The sequence below is a fragment of the Geospiza fortis genome, unplaced genomic scaffold (assembly GCF_000277835.1).
Source record: "Geospiza fortis unplaced genomic scaffold, GeoFor_1.0 scaffold98, whole genome shotgun sequence".
Classification (NCBI taxonomy): domain Eukaryota; kingdom Metazoa; phylum Chordata; class Aves; order Passeriformes; family Thraupidae; genus Geospiza; species Geospiza fortis.
Window position 1 is genome coordinate 7603326 of NW_005054306.1, and position 21814 is coordinate 7625139.

Genomic DNA, 21814 nt, shown 5'->3' on the forward strand with positions numbered 1-21814 from the left:
AACTGCCAAAGGTTGCTACTGAAGTGCTTTCACTTGTATAGGTGGTGACAATAACTGAGAAGGGTAGAGACTGACTTCAGTCTCTTGCAGCCTCCACTGTCCACACTGGTTTGCCATTCCACTTCTCCAATCTTACTGTAAGTCTTTCCCCTTTCAGACTCATTCCATGCCCTTCTCACACACCTCCCCTTCCCCTTTTTACCCTTATTCCCTTCCTTTTACTGTTCCTTCTTCCTGTCTTTCTAATGCTCTGCCTCCCTGAGTGCTTCCCAAAAAGTGCTAAGTGCCCTTGCACTTTCCATAATAACCAAGAAAAATTACAAAACCAAAACCAATTAGGGGTGTCACTGCTCTCTGTTGCATGATACACCCTCTATTGCCTCTATTGCCTGTCACTTTTCCATTTTAAATTTGCAGTTTTGTGATAAGAACCTGTGTTTTATGTCACACATGTCAAGCAAACCACGGCAACAACATCAGTGGATCTCTCAACAACATAAAAGAAACAAACCTACACAAAAATAAGTAGACAAATGGAAAACTATGTTCCTTGTTTTGAACATGTCTGTTAAGAGTGATTTATGTATAGATGCAGGCACACACACCATAGACATATATCTTTTCTTTTTACTGTATCTTTAGATTTCTTTTTCTTTACTTTAGCAATGAAGTCCATGGAACATACCTTCACCAATGGATTAATAACACCAACATTAGGGCTTGCATTAAACATTTTGTTGTAGTTAGTCTCCCTGTTTACTAGCTCCAGCTGATAGAACTTTTTGTCCTCCTAAAAAGAACAACAGATAGAAACTCCTTTTTATGCATTTTCAATCAGTTAGTGGCCAAATCTGCCTGTAAAATGGTCTCAAATGAATTTATGATTACATTTCAAAATAAACTGATAATTTTAAAAATTGCATCTCATGTTTATATATTATTAGATAGAATGATGTAAATAATTTCTATCTATGCAGTTCCCTGGTCCTGAGAGTGAGCACAGCCTAATGGATTATGTACTGCAAAAGACTCAGTATAGTTAAATTCTGATAATTACTCAATTTTGATTTCCTCATTCCTTCTTGCTTCTTAATTGGGATCTAATCAGACTAACCCAAGCCAGGGAGTTGTGCCTGAATTTGGGAAGCTCAGTGAGTCACGATCTTGGTCTTAGAAGCCTCACAGAAGAAACTACTTCTTATATGGCTTACATGGCTGCCTTGTCCCAGGATTGGAGGCAAGAGATATCTGATAAAGGATGTACCAAAATACTTCTGGTAATAATGTATTATGCTTGATTTTGGGAAACACTCTGTATCTAATTAGTTTTACTATTATGAGTCATTGAAACCAGAGGAATAACGTGTCAAAGAATATGAATAACATGCTGGTAAGATTGGTTCTTTAAATACATTTCAAACACTTTGCATCAGATTAACTTTTGTATTTGTCAAGATATTACACCAAGAGAGCATAGAAGTCTTACAATCAATTTCTTTATGAGTTGGTCCCGCTCTGCAATTAGGTCTTTCAGTTCTGAGATAAGCTGCAAGTCTTCTGGTCTTGATTCTCTGTTTTTATATTTTTCTTCCATTTCTTCTAAACTTTATAGAAAAGAAGAATATCCCCTTTAGCCTGATCCAGTGTTAAATGATGAGTGAATAGTCACATTTTTGGTAAGTACAAAAGAGAGTTCAGGGAGTAAAAACCGAGGATGACTTGCTTACCACCTTGAAGGAAATTAATTTCTATGTTCTCATTCCACTTTAGATAGTTAAGAAACAAAAGAAACAAAAAAGCCCCAATAACCCTAACTTTTGCTCCAGCAGCTAAGAATTTAGGGAACATTCTAAAAATCTAACATCCTTCCTGTGCATGCACTACTGCATTTTTGAAAAGGGCCACTTTTAAATCAGGCAAAAAATAAGGCATTCAAAACCACAGCATCTTCCTCAGTTCTTGTGGAACATACTGGAACAGAAGATACCCAAGAACACTGAAGACTAATTGGTAACTAACTCCTCTCCACAAAAGCTACTTAGTACTATTAGAGATGAAATAAAGGAATGAGCTGCAAAACAAAAGGAATAACACTTGGATATTAGGATATCTAATGTAACAACTAATAAACATTTGAAAAAAAAAATTAAGAGGAAATTTGAAATGCCTGGTGGGAAAGCATTAAAGGAGAGAAGTGAAATAAGCCAACTGAGAGACAAATTGTACAAATAACTGCATAAATATCCCTTTTACTTAAAGAACAAGTTTTGAAGACATGACAGTTTCAAGTTATTGTGTCTCCTTTAAACTAACAACATGCTCATGATGCTAAATATAGTTTCAAAGGAAAGTACTAAAATACATCTCTCACATATTCAGCCCTCATGCAGATTAGCGAACCAAGTATCAGAAGAGATTCAGGCAATTTAACAAACTTAGTGAAAACAAGAAAGGAAATCCCAATCAAACTCTGAGAAAAATGTATGAAATAAATTCAATCTAAATCAGGTCAAGCCTAATTCCACAAGAATTAAACAAACTGTAGACACCTGGAAGCAGACCTAATTTTTCACTTCAGATAAATACTTTCTCTTCAAAAGTAACTATGAGATTTTACCTTGATTTACAGCTGAAAAATCAGTTAATATTAAATGATATAGATAGTTTAATAACCTTCAAATAACCTGTACATATTCTGAAGAGATTATATAATGTAATTACATAAAACAATATGAATGAGAACAACATGATTGTTTTTACTTGCAAAGAAGGCATCTGACTCAGCAGAACAGAAATAGCCTCAGCTGGCTTAATTTTTGCGCATACTTTTTATGCTGGGTTAAGCTATTGTACATAGATCCCCAGAGTACAGTAGATAGTTACACACAGCTGTCATTTTATTTTCAGGTATTTCAGAGAACTGGAGTTTTTTTCTGTTTCAAATAGATAATTTGTAATTTTAAGACTTTAGTTGTAGAGCTTAATTGCTGACACCCACTCTCAAGTATTCCAAGACACATTCTCCATTCCACAGACACTCATGAGGCCATGCTTTAGGTGAGGCTGAACCTGGGAACAGCTACTTGAGAAACACCTGCATAAAACTTCTCTGGGTTGGTGAGGGTGTGTGGGGGTTTTTGGGTTTTGTTCTGGTTTTTTGTTTGGTTTTGTTTGGTTGGTTTTTTAAATTTATTTGCTTTCCTACATAGTTTCCTCTTTGGACAGCTTCTTGCTTCAGTGTGAATAGAGAAATAACACACTGAAAGGCAGGTCAGGGCACCCTGGATGATGCTTGCTGATTTTAAGCCAGTGGCTGCATCCTCGAAGCTCTAAATTGAGCAAAAGCAAGGAGCAGAAAACCAGCTAAATTCAGAAAACTCCCTGCCATTGGGAAGCAAACAACTTAATGCAGAAAACATTTAAGGTAAACAGTTCCAAAACAGTTCTGGTGGCTGCTCATAGGTCTGTTTCTCATACAAGATAAATGCAGCAAACAGGAGGTAGCTTACACCTAATTTACTGAATGGCAAGGTGCCACATTTATCAGGGCATAAGAGCATGCATGTGGACAAATACAAGGGGGTGAAAACTAAAATTTTATAACCGTTTTATTTGAAGGCAATTTCTGAGGGCTCATTATCCAGAAAAGGCTAGATGCATTTTGGCTTTATTGTCCATTTGTAACTGATACTTATTTAGAAAAGCTTCCTATCAAAAACTTAGAACCAACATCTTCTCTCTGCCGTAAATCCTCCATGCTACAAATACATATCCCTTAGTAACAACTTCATGGCAGGAAGCCCTCAATGTGCTATGAAACCCGAGTCAGAAACTGACCAAATGAGTAACACCACAGAGACAGAGAATGAAGGACATGGAAAACAGGAAAACACTGGTTGGTGACACACTATTACATCACTTCTGCCATCATTAGGTGGTCTAATCCCTGGTGCCATTTTGATTCAGACAAACTCTTAAGCCTTCTGTTATTGTTATGCTCATACAATCCACATCAGACACTAATTTTCCTTATGCTACCAAACCTGAAAATGTTTGCATCACTCATGCTACAATCTCACTTCTCAGTAGTTGTAAATACTGTACTGTTTATAAATTTGTAGAAAAAATTCTTGCATTCTCAAAACAGATGTACTAAAGTTTGAGAAAGAAACCACTTGAAATATTGTTTTCTCAGGTTTTCTAGGAACTGCAGAGATTTAATCTTTCCTACCTGAATTTTTTTTGTTTAAACCCTTAACAACTTAGCCCACTACATTCCTCTAAAGATTATAAAATTGTGTTGCCTAAAGAATGCAAGATTAGCCCCCATACTTTATTGACGTATTTGTACATCTGCATCTCTGTAGTACCTTCAGGACTTTACAGACACCAGAATAAACTATTCACTCAAACGCAGCTACATACAATTCTTTTCAATGCAACAAAACTTACGAAATTTGTAAAGCTGAATTAATTTCCTTGAGCAGCTCTTGGGTCTTATTAAAATCTGCCAGCATGCTTTGTTTCTCTCTGATGTGATCTGCTGTCAAGACATCCAGCTCTTTCTCATGTTTCTTGCTTAAATCTTGCTCATGCATCCTGTTTAATTTAGTTTTTGTTAAAAAAAGAGTTATTCTAAAATCAGACTTTTTTGCTCATCATGATTTTCTGCCATGCTTCTAATGGCTCTTACATAATATCAGTGAACACAGAAAGAATTACTGATTCATCAAAGACTACTACTTACTGTTCTCCAATCTTCTAGCTTATTTCATGGTAAATGCATCTCCTTTAATGCTTTTTAAAATAAACAAACAATGAATTTGAAAAAAAAAAAAACCACCAAAAACCAACACCTGAGGGAACTGCTACTGAAATATGCCAAAATGTGTCACTGAAATGTCACTTAATTGCACAGCATAGTCACTAACTCTACCAGTAAAGGGCAGAGCTTTACTAAAGAAGACTAAATGATATGAAATATGACTTGGTTAAGAGGATACATTTAAAACTGCAAACAGTAATTTTTTTAAAGTGAAACGGTAAGTGAAAAATACAGGTTTGAATTTAGAGTGGAAAAATTCATACCTGATCTGTTGGTTGGATTCACTGTGTATTCTAAGAATTTCTTTCCCTTTAAACTCTAACTCCTTTGTCAGTGCACTTATATTTTCATGAAGATGCAGAATCTCTTTGTCGAGTTCAGCTATATGACGGTCTCGGTGTCTCAGTTCATCTTGTAGATCTGATATTCGGCACAAAAATTCTTTTTCCTATGATATAAGCAAAAGCAGCAAAAAATATTTTAGATAGACTCGTTTCTTAGAGGTGATGCCTACAATACTTGCTTTTGGAAGAAAACATCTGAGAAGAATGTTCCATCCAATAGACAATTTTTTTCAGTTTTTGATGCTGACATAAATTATTATCAAAGCAAAGGGCTTTTTTATTGTGTACAAAGAAAAAAATCAAAGTACAAAGAAAGAAGAATTCAAAGTTATGTAATAAATGATTTCCACTTGCAAGAAGAGTTAAAACCCATGATTATCACTGCCTGCTAAAACTGGGGTAGCTCATCACATTTTCCTTTTCCTCACACATACAAGAAAAAAAAACCCCAGGTATCACTAAGATCCAGGGCCTGGGCATTTCACTTTCTCTGCCTCATCAGCATATGATCCAGAGAAACATTTTTCTCCCTTACAGCCCCATTCAATGGGAAAAAACTGCTCAAGATGTTTGCCCTGCACAAAAAGAACCTGATTCTGAAGTCTCCTATCTTACAAATATATAAACAGGTCATAAATATCTTACAGCAGAATATGCGTTAAATAGTTTGTTATATTGATATTGTGTCCAATAAATCAAGAAAAGTTTTTTTGGGTTTTTTGGGTCTTTTTGCATAAGAAATTCCAATGAAGTTAGTATCTGGGAAACCCAGCTAGAGCCCATTCCAATGGCTTTGATAATGTGCCTCCTGGTTTCAGAAATGACTGTTATGAAAAGAACTTTTTCAGAGTTTTCTATTTCCATCTATTCCACTTCTTACAGTTTCAGAGTATTTAATAACCATACAGTTTGCATAGAGAAAATCAGCAGATATTCCAAAATAGTTTTATGTATAATTGTGTTTTGTGCCTTCATTCCTTGAGGAAATACAAGTATGTCCTGGTGCACCAACTTCATAGGGCATCTTTAAGAGCACACAATTCAATATAAATACTTATCTCCCTATATAAAGACTATGTTAAAGTTATAAGAAAAAGCAGAGGAAAAATTTATATCTACACATATAAATATTTCAAAAAGTAGCAAATATAATCATCCTGATCAGGCCACTCTCCACCTCATTCAACCCTGATCCTGTGAACTGATGGGGATTATAACACAGGAAACCTCAGTAACTGTTTTGCCCTCAGTGCAACCAAAACTTGTGTTTAGCAGATCATTATACCGAGGCAAAAAGTACGCCCTGTTTGGCTGGATCAAACACCAGTTCTCGTAATTTAAACTTTTTTGTCTGATATCTCATTTAGGTGTCAGAGTCTGGGCTTAAACAACACACGACTGAAACTATATCCTCCTAAATCCTGCATGACAGCACTCTGGTTTTGCCTCTGGTGCCCACACTGTTAAACCAGCAAGGAATAGCTAAAAAAGGGCTCATCTTCAACTGTCTCTGTTTTTGTGTAAAGGCTATGTTTAACAAACCCTGTTTCCTCTGTTATTATATTTCTAAACCGACTCCTCCTCCTTGGTGCTGGAGTATCAGTAAATCAATCTTGAAAAGCCTATTATACAGGCAAATAGAGAGGTAATTTTCCAGTCCTCTTATTTCCAGGAGTCTGGCTTTCAATAGAGCATAAACTTTGATTTTTTAGCTACTAGCAGAAAAACGGATTATGTATAAAATGAAAAATGAAAAAGGTGAATTAATCAGTTTGCTACTGAAAGCAAAGGTAGTTCATACTGGCTTTGGGAGTTTGGTTTTGGTGGGGTCTTTTTGTGTACTTTTTTCTTCAGTTTGAAGCAATCCTTTCATTATAAGCAACCACTTCTTTTGCCGTATCTCTTAGGCTTCAAAGAGAAACAGCTTTTCCCTTCCTGCTGGCAGCTGAGGATGAAAACAATTTTGCAAGAATGGGCACTGGCCTCCCACAGCAAGCCATAGTGCTCCCAGATGGCTGTGCCATTCTGAGAGGAAACGACCTGGATATGGGAGCCTTTTCTAGGCTTTGAATGAGACTTGTAGATGGCAGAAAAAGTTAAGCATGGAAGTTTAGGAAACTGGTAGGAACGCATTAGCTGCTGGTGCTGGATGATTTTGAAGGATTACATGTTTGTTATTTGTTCATGTTTTTCGCTTTTCAGTGAAGGGAAAAATGAATATTGACCATGCTGTTTTACAGCCAGATCCCAGGCATGCTTCCTACCTGTCGCCTGCCAAGTTCTATGCTTCTTTCAAGCTCCATTTTGGCAGCTACCAGTTCTTGTTGATGGCTGTGCCTCAGCTGGTCAATTGCTGCTGCATGTTGGTGGTTGAGCTCTGAGCGCAAGGAAGCTGGTTAGCATGAACAAAGAGAGAAGTTTAATTTGGACATGTTTACATTAATTAACAGCAACAGTCCAGCTCCATCTAGTATTGCTGCTGATCTAAAACATTACATCAGCTAAGTAACTGTCTTGTATTTTATTCCTGTTGCTTTCTGAAAACACCAGTTCTCCATCAGGAACTTTGGTTGCTTACTCCTCCCAAAAGGCCTTAAGGGTGAGGTATTTCCAAAGTGAAGAGTCTAGGCTTACCTATTAAAGCTTATGATGATTTTAAGAGGAACACTTAGGTGACCACTGAATGACTCAGAGAGAACTACAGCGTTATAATATACACACACAAACACACACACACATACATGTGCATGCATATTTGCATGAGTAGAAATAATGGTTTTGGACCCATTTTCAAATTTGAAAATAGTATACCTAACATAGCTTTTCCTTCATCCTCCAGCTCAAATCGTAGAGTCTGAAGTTCCTGTTCCATCTCCAATTTAAAGCCTTCCATGGCTTGCTTATGTGTTTCTTTCAGTGCATGAAGCTCTTCTGAGTGCTTCTGTTGTAAACGTTCTTCTAACTCCTATGAAATCAAAATTGACAAAATCTGTTCTACATCAACTTAAAGAATTTATAAAACATTACACAATAAACAACCGTGTGACAGTTGTCACAAGAGGTCTTGGGTGAAGGAAGAGACGAGATGGTTGACTCCATTATCAGAAGGCTTGATTTATTATTTTATGATATATACATCTATTAAAACTATACTACCAAGAAAAAGTAGGAGAGCTTTTCAGAAGCTTGCTAAGGTGAGAATAGAAAAGTAAAGAATGACAACAAACCCCGCTCTCTCAGACTGTGTCCGAGCGAGCTCAGTTCTGGATTGGCCATTAACTCCAAACATCCAAGCTGGGCCAATCCAGACGAAACTGTTGCATTCCACAGCAGCAGATAACCTATTGTTTACATCTGTTTCTGAGGCCACAGCTTCTCAGAAGGAAAAAGTCCTAAAGAAAGGATTTTAGTGAAAAGGATGTCTGCGACACAACTGCAAACAAAAAGCAGGCATTGACATACTTTAGAAAAAAACCCACTCTAGTATTACTCATATTTTCTTATCCTCCTAACATATTTTTTCTTTTCAGTGCTTGATGGTTACCAAGATTATCTGTGCACAAAACCCATTTGGCTCACAGGTGGAAAAGCAAAAAAAAAAAAAAAAAAAATTCAACCCATGGATATACCTAGAAAAGCAAGCAATGTAGAAAGGTGCAGATTCACAGACGGATTTAGTGTGCACACATTTGGGGACTTCTGCTCCCTAAGGACACTCATATTTACTCCCTATGGAGTTGTATGAAGCATAATGTTCCTGGTACACATCTTCTCATCTTCAGGGCACAGAGTGTGAAAACTGATTGCAAAGGCACACTCTGGAGCTGAACTTAAACCTTAAGATACCCCCACCACACACCATGCACTACCAAAATTCCAATTTTAAAGCTGGTTTTGTCAAGGTTTTAGAAAAGTATCTTGAGTGGGGTATGAAAATAATCTTGCAAGTCACAGAACATAGCTAACAGAACATAAGGAAAATATAAAATACATTTCAAAGGAGTCTATTGACAGAAAATACATGCAAAATTAACTATAATGGAAAATTACAACCCAAAATTAAAACAAGAATATAATATTAAAGATAACAATGTCAATCTACTATAAAGAAATGCATGTGTTGACAATACTTTTACATATATACACACAGAGCTATATATATGTGTATATAAAGCAAGACATGAAACAATGGCAGTATTAGAAAATATTTTCAATATGTCTTGTTCATATTTAACTGGATAACAGTATTACTATGATACATCAGCAGAAAAGGAAATGTAGTAGTTATGCAACCATATTCAAAATTCCAACCATATACACAAAATGCTAAAATGGCAATATTTTCTACAGAATTTGGAATAACCATATGAACATGCCTTTTGTTCTTGCTCTTTTGTTTCTTCCATGTTTTGAAAGGCAAGGATATGGGCTTCCTGAAGTGACTTATGCCTTTGCTGATGCTCTTCTTCCAATTCCTGGATCTCCTGAGTCAGTCTCTGTCGCTCCTGACTGAACTGGGCTTGTAGCTGTTGCAAAGAGCTCTGTGACTGGGAAAGCTGCATCTCCAGATTCTGCTTCAGTAAGGAGATCTAACCCACAACAGAACAGCAAATATTCATTAGTCTTTAATACTAACATCTGCTGTAAAGACGACATTCAGAAGCAGAAAACATTTGAAGTTTTAGAGCAAGAGCGTTAGCTAAAAGACAGACAAGCAATGTCATCCATCTACTGAATCTATTGTTAATGTTATATATATAATCAGAGATATAATAATGACATTTTAGTGGTTTTGTAAGGAGTATCATATTGGTTAGTTCATACTGCAGCACTACCTGTAAAACAATTTTTAATGGCCAAATTATCAAGATTATTTAGGTTTTATATAAAAGATCAATAAAAATGACACTATCAAGGTCTGAAATCAAACACTTGATTGTTAAACTATTCTTCAGGGGAACACTCATTCTGCAAGGATAATCTTGCACTTGGAATAGGGGAGGACAGCCTGTGACATTGACATTGGTTTTTACATATTTTTGTATTCTATGGTCCTACCTTACTAGTGGTTTTCTCATTTAGAAATAAACAGTACCACTCAACACCAAAAAAAAAAGTAACACTTGATGGATTTCCCATCACACACTTTTCTGTTAGTTCAGTAAGACTATGAGAGTGATTTTTATGCTTGTTTCCAAGATCTAAACAATTTCACAATGAGTCACAAACAACTCATTTTCTTAGAAATACCTGACTTTACAAATGATGTTTTTCATCCAACAAGTATTATAGTACACTATATTCCATTTCCTTTTTATAATAATATTATACTTTGCTTTTCACATCAGAGAGCATCTTTTCAGACTGAAAGTACTAAACCTGGATTCCCTTTCTAGTCTGAGATACCCTCCAGTTCTAGAAACAAGACTTACCCAAAAGAGAATTTTGCTACAGTGATTCAAAGGAAGGATAATAAAATTGCCAAGTGACAAAGAATTTGAATTAGTAAGGGTACTTTTCAAGCCTCAGAGCATTGCATAATACAGAATTATAAATGGAAGTCTGATAGTGTCATTTGATTCAGCATACCTTAAAATTAATTATGTCAAATTCATAATGACATTGCACATCAAGTTATTGAGTTAGAGAACATTAAATCCACCACTTAGCAAAATATTAATTGCAGCATACCAAGTACAACTTCTAGCATGAACATTGCTGGCGAACATGTGGGTTAAGGTTTTTTTTCAGAAGGACACAGCCTAAGCAGACTTGAAAGAAAAAAGCTACAGAAACAAAAATTAGAAGTAAAGCAAAAGAAAACAAAAATCAGACAAATTTAAATGAAATAAGCATAGCTTGTTGTATTTCAGGTTCACAAGGTCTTTGTGTCTGGGAATATACACTCTAACATACATTGTATAAATTGTATTGTACTTCAGATACTTTTGAAAAAGATTATTTCAATGTTTTGGAAAACCTTTTACTAACTACATTAAATACAAATTTCATATAATAATTGTATAGTGTCAGACCAAAGTTTTATCTGATCTCTGGTTTTGCCTGCAGAAAGGACCAACTAGGATTACCCTAGAAAAAAAGGCCAAGCATAAATGTAGGGAGCTTGACTCTGTAGTCTACCTGGAATGAGCAATGTTTCTTAAACCAGAAGAGGTATTTTGGAGCAGATTTATAGAAGAAATAATAACAATCATTATCTGAGCCCATAAAAGTTTTTAGTATCCATAATATCCCGTATCAAGTTCCATGCAGACATGCCAATTTAACATGATGATATTCAGTACTTTTAATGGAAAGGAATGAAAAGAAGTTCCTTTTCCATTCGCTATATTCTACTCATGAGTGTTTCTATAGCTCTCGATCATTTCCCTCCCTGCAAACTCTGCCATACTGAACTGCTTTGGCTTAATGAGTTTTTCCTTGTATGAAAGTTATTTCATATCTGTGATCACATTTTTCCTACTTTTACCCCTTTTCTACTACTTCTTTTTTAAGATTAGGAGTCCAAAGCAGCACAAGTTATTGGACATGAGAGTAAACTCTGTTTCTATCTACTGAATTATAGGGTTTTACATGTTATGTTCTCTGTTTCTCTCCTATATTCCTGAAGTTTTATTTGCTTTTGAGACTTCTACAGAGAATTGAGGTGATGTTTTCATAGAATTATATATCACAGTCCCCAAATCTACTCTCTAGTTGTAACAGGTCAAGGTAAGGCTCATCATTTTACAGAAAAAGTTACAACTTTTCTTTCCTTGTGTATCATTTTGCATTTATCTACACTGGCTTTAATCTAATATTTTATTGCCAAGTCCCTTGGCCTTTTATAGCTATTCTATTCTGAATAAGCTTTTATAAGCTGCAAAGTTTCCTACCTTACTTATTTATCAACAACCTGTAAAAGAAAATATTTTTAGCACCAGTGTAACTCTACTGATAATCTACCTTCACTGTGGATTATTAAATTTATTTAATATCTATATATAATATATACTGTATTTTTTGTCTTTACCCCTAGAAACTCATACCACTGAAGAGATGAGTTTGCACCATGCACCAGCCAGCATGGCCAGCTCTGAATTTTCATATCTGCATCACCGCAATGTGGTTGTTATCCTTCTCCAGCAAAAAAAATAAGCTATTTTACCTAAACTTTCCTTTGGTCTACTCACATCCCCATCTACTCTAATTCATCCCATGTTCACTGCTGGGCCCCTCTCTCCTTCCCACCTTTCTGTAACCTCATACCTACCCTGTAAGCCCATTCTCACTGGTCCCTTTGACCATGTTCCTGTCCCTGAGGTTTCTCACCACTGTTCTGTCCTGTTCACCCTGGCCACCAAGAGGTACAATGCTAGGGGAAGTCCTGCCCAGTCCTGCAGAACCTCAGGTAATTTAATGATCACACTCTAACAAGCCTTTCATGATAACAGTCAAATAGAGTCAACCACGGTAACTTAGGCAAATTTTAATTAAAATAACATGAAAAAATGTATTTTTGGCTTGAAGTTAAATCTATCTCTCACTTAAGTTCCTGCTCCAAATTCTGACAATTATCAGTATATAATTTATAAATACGTTGAGCATGGACCAAGGGCAAAATGGTTTTGTTTTCATTTCTGCCTTGGAAATGTGGAAAACATTTTAACTGAGATGACCAAGAGAAGTCTGACATCTGGGCAGGAAGCCATCTTCGAAGAGAACAGGAATAAGCACGAGCAGCTCATCCTTCCACCAGATTAAAGTGACTGCAAAACCATAGCCTGAAATGAGTCAATGTCTGGAGATGTCTGTTTGCATCAATAGACTATACAGAAAATAAAGGACAATGAGGATTAAATGATTCTAGCAAGCAAGTCAGATTAGTCTACCCTTCTAATAATTTGTTTTGATGTTGAAATGTACAAAAAAAGTTAAAATATCAGTCTTTTTAGAGGAGCATGTGATTTTAAATAATATTTTGATTATTGAGTGCAGAGACTGATATCCTTAAGAGCACGGTTTGAGAACATTAGTGCCTATTTTTGCATGTCCTTGGACTACCCTTTCCGTACACCTCTGTACTGAGGATTCAAAAGAAAACAGCTCTGAACAGCACTCTCTGAACTTCCAATACTTTTATCCCAGGTTTTCAGCACATTAAAAACATCAGTGAGAATTAAAAAAAAAAAAGAAAAAACCAGTTTGGCTACAATTATGAGTTACACTACAAAACTGCAAATTATAATAGAGCATCAATCCCATGCTTTGTAGAAAGCTCTGCAATACACATCTGCACTGCCCACAAGCTTGCTTGCATTAACAATGACATAAGGACGCTGTTCATGTTATGACCACGTACACAGTGTTCAATGCCAGTGATACACACACAGTCACAAAGAGAGATGAGCGGATGCACTTCACAAGCTTTGATAGCAGCACATGTTCTCGTCTCAAATATTATCATGTCTCCCATTTCATGGGCTGAAGCTGTAAAGCAGTACTGCAGGATATGCAGGTTGATTAGTGCAAGCATGCCCTGTTCACAAGCTGTAAGTGCAGATCACTTACATTGCTGATAGATTTATGCAAAGCTTCACCGAGACAGTGCCGCTATGAAGGAAAGATCACAGGAATAAAGGGAAACATTCAGAAATCAACTAAGTAAAAGAAAAATGGATAAGGAAGGAAGGGTAAACATAGAACATTAATTATAATTTGATCAGAGAAAAATAAATTGAAAGCCATCTGGAAAAAATATGAATATGTTGCTTTGACTTAATATATAAGCTACCAAACACAGAACAGAATGATATGGTTTACTATGTTATGTTTCTGACATACAGTACAGCATTATCTCTGTAACATAATATTACTATATAGACATATATTACACAACTGAACACTTTTGAAGTTATCCACTTGTTTTCTCTTCTCCTTGATGGCAAAAAAATTTGGGAAGAAATCATTAAGTACATGAACAGATATTATATAAAGGCACAATCAACAATCAGCTACGTCTCAAATATCACAAGCATATTAAGTACCTCATATTAAAGACAAATTTTCACTGTTAAAGGGCATAAAATTAGTTCAGTCATTAATGAAGACATTTCTAATAAAATACTACTTTTATCATTCTTAAAATTCAGAATCAAATGCATACATAATAGACTATTCCTGAAAGTCTCCAGCAATAAAATGACTGAATGTACCACTTATACTAGTGGTGATTACTAATGAAAAGCAAAAAATCCCAACACATTGCCAAGAAAATGCTCTGTGAAATATTATTGATCATACAAATATACGTAATTCATAGGTATATGAAAATGCCTGTATGTTTATATGTATGAAAGATGCAGACAAGCACAAACACATGCACAGAACGGAGTCATCAGAAATTAAGTGAGAGCAATTTCAAATCTAGCATGACCACTTCCTCCTTTTGTCACAGGCTGCTGAAGAAGATGGCTTTCTCCAGGAGACAGCAGGTATTTTGACACCAGCCTGAAAGCCTGTAGGTGGGAACTATTAGATAACACTTTGCCAAAATAAAAAAAGAAATTGTTATTCAGTCTCAAGAATCTAAAAAAAAAAGGCACAAAATAAAAATACATTATTGTGAAATATCCAAAATAAGCTTATTAAAATTGTAAGGGAGTTATAAACATTAATCTATGCAAGAGTGGAACACTAGGAGGCATCATACTCCAGCAGACAAGGCAAGAGAGCAGCATCTAACAGCTCTGATTCCAACACCGGACTCTGACACTGCTGTTCTGAACAAATCCACCCAATTTTTCTGTGCTTCCTTTCCCATCTGGGAAAAGGTTTGTTTAGGGGAGAAGCTGTTATGAACAGGAATGAACTCCTGCTAAATAAATGTTCACTTTCTAGAACATTTGGGAGTCTGTATTGGTGGATGCATTTATTCAGCACTGTGGTACAACTAAGAAATACTTAGATTTTACACCTGGAGCAGAAAAGTTGTCATTGCACTACACTGAAGAGAAGTTCCACGTAAAAATAAAATAATATAGGCTAGTCAATTGGAATGGGGGCTCATTCCAGCAAAACGTGCACCAATTCAATCAGATGCAGCTCCATATTCAAAAGTATGCAAAACACATTCAGAATGCAATACTCCAAAACAGCACTGTTTTAAGTGTTATTAAGAAATTTCATTAAAATTCCTGACATTGTTATGAGTACTTCCATAGCAAGGTCCATCCATGTTCTGGATAAAGAAAGTATTAAGAACCAAAAAGAATGCAGGCATAATTATTACTGTCTGTATATCTATGATGGGGAAAAGTGATGATTAAAAAACAAGGAAGCAGGTGGGTTTAACTATCACTCTATTTCTACAGGCTGGAATTCAAGATTTCATTTGCGATGTTACTGTGGTATAAGAAACCTTTGCTCAGTTCTCTTTGAAACCTATGGGGTGTACATGCGAATTAATTTACTTCTTGAAAGTGCAGACACTTCTGAAAACACACCTGTACTTGGTATGTATGTATTAGCTAACCTGATTTCATTTGATTTTGCTGTCTCATTTTTCAGTAGAAGTATTATCTTCTCCACCCTCAGCATATGCAAAGCTAAGCCTCAGATGCAACCAAGAAAACTTCATCATGACTCAGAGGAAGAGCAGAGATGCATCTTTACATGCAGCATATTTAGAACCCACTGATCATTGCAGGCTGCTCAGCAGGACTGAAAGACTTTGCAAACATTACATGGAACAAGATTGGAATTCTCAGCTCTCTTTCAACATCTCTCCTAGAAGAGCTGAGTTTTCAGTTTAGTTGGGCAAATGTGTGTTGCAGTAAAGAATAGATTTAGCGATTTGAAGCTATTCAAGCTTTGTGTTTGCTTGCTGTAATGAATAGTTGCTTGCGTGCCCATCACAGCTGTCACAGGGGCCATTCTTGGTTATGAAATGGTGTCATTTTCCTCAGGAAGGACATTTACTGGACCAGTGAGATTTTCACATTTTCATTCAGTTACCTTGTTTCCTACAGGACATTAACTAATTGAACGCATGGAAGTTTTCCTGTTTTATGCTTTCTCTGAACTAAAAATTACTTTCAACGAGATTAGAGAGGTTTGACACCTAATTTCAGCATCAGTCTTCATATCACCCAAAGATCAGTTACGTAACACTTTTCCCTCACTGACACTTCAATGCCATATTTTGTCACAATCTGACCTGGATATATGGTTTACTGAATTTTCAAAACACTGCTGGCAAACAGGAATTCTTGTGTAAAACCTGAGACCGTAACTGGGAAAGCTCCTACTTTATCTGCTTTATCAAAGCAGATCTGGATTGCTACATAGTCTTTGCTTCATTTAAAGAATGACCTCCCGGAGATGCTGCTTACCTTTCTGAAGAACAAATCCTATGTACACCCATCAGACATTAGTAAAGGAAATGAGTTTCTCAAGTGCCTAGTACAGAAGCCAAAGGGACCTTTGGCATAAGCCCATTTTATCCAGCTAATAATGGCAACAACAACCCTAAAACTCTCCCTTGAGATAGGTCTTTGAAGAGAAGGACTGATTTGTCAGCAGATGTACAGTCTCTGGCTGCGCAGTGCTTACGTGGCAGATGACTCCGCAGAGATTTGGAAAGCAGCTGTTTGCTACTACAACGTTTTGTACTTGGCTCGAGGCTTCTGACACGCTAGGAACTGGAGAGCTACATCAAAGTTTGCCCTCTCTGACTGGTAAGAAAAAGCAGCATTTAGAGTCCTTTCCCTGTCTCAAAACTGAACAGTTTTTTGATGAGGAAAAAGAAGTATATACAAGGCATTCTGAAATCTTTAATAATCTCTGGGATCTAATTGGTCCTGATTTCCTCCTGGTTTTGCAGCAACCCCAAAGACAAGGTGCTACCTCCAGGATGTCAGAGGGTGGGAAATTTATCCTAGTGCTTTAAAAAGATGGAGTTTTTATCTTTTCCAGTTCTAGGAATCTATCACACTTCTAGGCAAAATCATAAAATGGCATGGGTTGGCCTAGGTATTTTGCAGATTTGAATCTGTTTGGATTTTAGAATCCACTCTTAATCCAACAAACTGCAAGTTCAACAGTCAGGGTAAAAACAAGTGCATTTGAATGTCCTGGTAATTTTTAAAGGTTTTGGAAAGCAACTAGAGCTTCATTCATTTATTTGTCATTATGCTGTCAGGATTTTAAAGATTACAGACACACCTTAACTAATTTCTCCTGGAGCACAGAAGAATTACTGACCTTAATCTAGAATTTCAGTCATCTAGAGATTCAGTCATGAATCTCAAACAAATTTTGCCCCACTTGATCAGTTCTCTCTCATTCCTTCCAGGGTCTACTGTTTTAATTGGTTTTGAACCAAAAGCAAAAGCTGCTTTAGCAAGTACAGAGCAAAGAGGCTAAGGGAAATGTTTTAAAACTAGATGCTTGCCAAAGTCTTTATCTTACATTTAAGGGAAAAACACATATAAATAAAGGATTAAATTTTTGTTTTGTGGATAGTATTACTGTTGGATTTGGCTTAGATTTCTATTTATTAGTGTTGGAAGTGTGAACTTCCAAGTGTCAAATTAAACTTTTTACTCATACACAATACTAAGAATTTCATGTTCTTTTTATCCATTGACAAATAGAATTAAAAGCCTTTCCATCTCCTCCAGTTTTACTGCCAAACAAAAACTCATGACATTAAATTTCAATTAGAAGTTTAGGATCAGGTAGACAGGTTTCTTTGTATATGAAAATATCAACTTCAAACATTAGTCTAGATATATATTTTTAACTGAATTAAACACAACATCATGGGAGAAAAAAAAAATTAAGAAGGAATCAAAAGAGAGATGAAGAAGTCCAGCAAGACATTTATTATAAAACAGAGAACAAACCCACACTTGTTAGTACACCTACTGTGTCCTACTGAAAATATTTTGAAAACACTGATTTGTTATGTTGCTCTTATTTGCCTCTTTTGCTGCGTAGCTCTTAATTGTAAATGGTCTTTAATGAATTTCCTCCATTATATTCAGAATCTTTTAAACAAAGAGTAAAATAACGATGAAGGCACGGTCTGGGCTGAATGGGCTCACCAAAACCGAAGGCTCATAATGAACAGCTGAATGTTAGGCATTTGTTTTCATGTCCAAGCTTCAGACAACACTCCAATGGCCAATGTGGACAGAAGAAATGCACCAACTCACCATCAGGATCACATCTCTGCAGAGAATAGGGAGCCCAGAACAAGAGGCATTCCTTACTGAGAAGTAGAAAGTCATGAAACCAGGGGAAGCACCCTCAGTAGTTGGCCCTCTGAGGGCTGCAGTGAGTCCAGATTATGAGATTATCCACATGCTCATGTGAAGGAGTTTACGACCTGTTTAAAGAACCTGGAATACAGGAGCACCAATTCTTCTAAACCAGTGGTGACTGGCAGGATGCACACAGACAATGGATCTAGGCAGAAATTCCCAAATCTCCCCTAATTCTCAGTGAGGCCTGCACAAGTTACAGCACAGTCCCATTAAGACCACAGTTTTGAGACCTGTATTAACTTGTTAAAATTTTCAACAGTCAAAGCAAGCATGCTCCTTTGGAAAAACAGGTATCTACAGATTGAAGAAGAGCCATAAAACATTACCCTGAACTGCATTCCAGGGTGCCCTCTGCTCTCTTCTCCCTCCTTGGTATGAGTTTTCTTTTTATTCTTTTGGATTTCTACATTTTAGATTTTTAAGTACTTTTTAAACCTTGCCCAACATCTCTTACCATCCACTAGATGTCATGGTAGCCTTACTAGTATTACTGAATACAAGACTCACCAAAGCAAATTAGGAGGGAGTTATTTGAAATTTACCTCCACTCTGCTTCTGACAGACAAGCCTTTAGACAGGGTGTTCAGGACACTATCAAGTGACAGGGAGCTGAGTAAAATGATTCTGTGCTGAAAGTTTATCTCCCTTCTTCCTGGAAACTGATACAAGGTATGTATAGGTTATTTCTTGTAGAAACTTCCAGCATCCATTTGACAGCAAATCTTCTAATGCAAGGATTACCCAGGCTGTGGAATAGGCCAGTAATCCTTGTGCTGGGGAAAGAAAGCAGCATTTCCTTCACTTTTGTTGAAGTGGATGCACACCAGCTCTGCAATAAGCACCTCTACACAGGCAACTAAAGATGGAGAAGTAAGTGGTTCTGGATGAAGCCTGATTAAAAGCCATCAAAAGCACAGAAGCTCAGGGATTTTTCTCAGCATTCCATCAACAGCAGAATAATCGGGACTTTTAGACCAGTATGTTAAAACTGAGCTTGTCATTTCCTGAAAACTACCATTTGAATAATAACTACATCAGAAGGAAGTATTCACATTTTGATACAAGTCAAAGTTTCTCCTATTTACTTTGACAGTTTAAAAAAGAGCATGCCATCACAGAAACAAACTCTGAAATCTCAACATATCTTTCAAAAAAGGAGTCTTTGCAGTAGGAAAAACAAACAACAGCTACCAAAACATATGTAATATACTTTAGTCCAGTCTTGCTGTACTACTTCTGGTATTTCCATTAATAGAAGACATGTTTTTGTTACTGACAAAGTTAAGAAAGAAGAATGTCACATGTGCTTGGCCATGTATGAAGCTACTTAAGAATGGGAAAAAATAATGACAAAAACATTTACTTTACTGAGACATTTTACTGAAAAGTAAGGAAGACAGGAGAATCAATATCTGCTCAAATATAGAAATGTCCATCCACAGTGAGAACCCTTGATTCTGTTAACTGAAAAAAACATATCACAAGAAGAAACAGATAAGAAGAATTCAAATCTTAACGTGTATGTTTCAGTGCCCAGAAATGAAGGTTGTACCAAACAGACAAAGAAAGAACATGCTTATGCTTTCAAAAAAAAAAAAAAAAGAAAAAGAAAAAGAAAATTCCAGCTAGTTTGGCCCTCGCTGAAGCTTTCTCAGCAGTAAAATGTTTTTAAGAAAAGCGTTAAAACCCCATTACAGAGCTAAGAGGAATGGAAAGGAGCAAGCATATCCGAATTCACTGCATATTTCATTATGAAACCCTTGAATGGATTGACATAGAAGTACTAGGTGCAATTTACAAGGGAAAAAAGGAAAAAGCACTTTCTTTTTTGTCTTCTAGAATAATTTTGTGTATCAGAGATAAAAACTACGCGTTTGCCTCCATACAATGATCTAGTCAAACTACCAACCAACCACATTTAAGTGTTGATGGTGCTTTGCAAGAAAGTGTTTAAGCATTTAATCAGCTGAGTAGCATTTCATCTCAAGAAGATTCTTTTATTCATAACAAAGCTATACTGTTAGAATAACAATAACCCTACATGCATTCTGTGAGGGACCACTTAGCATTACTGGTATGAAAGCAAAATAATTTCCTAGCTTTATGCAAGAGCTAGACACCACCTCTCAAACGTGCAACAAACAGAAGTGGCAGGAATTTGTAGATCAGAATAACATAATTTTAGAAACTCAAATCAGCTTAATACACTTTATGGGCATAATTTTCTTGATTGAAACTGGGTTTTTTTAATTAACATTTTTCTCTCTCTCTGCTCATTCAGCTTTCCAGCACCAGCCAGCAGCATTCCCAGGTGGGCATACTCTATGTTGGATTTTTCTACAGTTTAGGTAGCTATATTTAAACCTGTTTTTTCAGCCCTTTATGATTACATAACCGTTTCTACACTTCAAGATACGCAATACACTTCCTTGTAGCTTGTTTTTAAAATCAAATCAGAGATGCATCAATACATATTAGAAAATGGTACCTGTATTGATGAACATTTCTGAATTCAACCTTTATGAACAGAAATTATACAACTAACTGGTGAATCTCTAGACACTTTCTCAACATAAAGAACACACATTGGCCACATTTGTTGTCAAATCAGGATTTACAAATTTTTAGCAGAGACCCTGGTCTTGTATCGTTTTGATAAATCATTGTATAATATTACTGGTATAGAGCAGACCACTATTTCAGGTGTAGAAATCTCAATTGCAGAAAGAGAAGCTGGATTCCCTCTCTTCCTAATTTTATACAGGCTTCACAGGGTTTTAAATACATCGTCCCACAAATTAAAACCAGGGTGTAACAAATCCACAATTTCACAGTCCTACTGCAGTATCTCAGGCAGTTCTAGTTCAGGGTAAAATTTCTAAGACATTCCAGGACCTGCTTATTTCGGTACCTTATCATTTCTGGAGGAGATAGAGGAGCATCCTTATGGAGTTTGTGGGTGACACCAAGCTGGGAAGAATGCCCTGGTGGAGGGCAACACAGTGGAAACACACTGAAAGAGATGGGCTGCCATCCAGAGGGGCCCATCTAGGTTATGAGTACAGGCTGACAGGAACCACACAAAATTCAGCAAAGGCAAATGCAAGGTTCTTGACACAGGAAGGACCAAACCCATATACTGGTCCATACTGGGTCACAGATCTGCTTTGCACAACCTCGTTGACAGTAGGCTGCTGATCCAGCAGTGCAGTGTGGCAGCACTGAGTGCCAGCAGCACACTGGGCTGCAGCAGCAGCCAGTAGTTTGAGGGAAGGGACCAGTGCCATCGACTCGCCCCATACTGCACATCACCT

At 36.6% G+C, this 21814-nt stretch overlaps 1 protein-coding gene across 2 annotated transcripts in view; it reads right to left on the reverse strand.

The window, feature by feature from the left end:
• The window catches only part of FAM184A (family with sequence similarity 184 member A), a 48206-nt gene that overhangs the window by 6653 nt on the left and 19739 nt on the right, over positions 1-21814 (reverse strand). The window contains exons 9-15 of one of the 2 annotated variants that reach the window (XM_031066667.1): positions 9546-9758; positions 7981-8134; positions 7434-7561; positions 5089-5273; positions 4453-4599; positions 1487-1604; positions 686-790 (exon numbers count right to left, since the gene is read on the reverse strand). In XM_031066667.1, coding sequence (XP_030922527.1) covers positions 686-790; positions 1487-1604; positions 4453-4599; positions 5089-5273; positions 7434-7561; positions 7981-8134; positions 9546-9758 — 1050 coding nt within the window. The remainder of the gene's footprint in view (positions 1-685; positions 791-1486; positions 1605-4452; positions 4600-5088; positions 5274-7433; positions 7562-7980; positions 8135-9545; positions 9759-21814) is intronic. The other variant, XM_031066666.1, reaches the window with a different exon arrangement.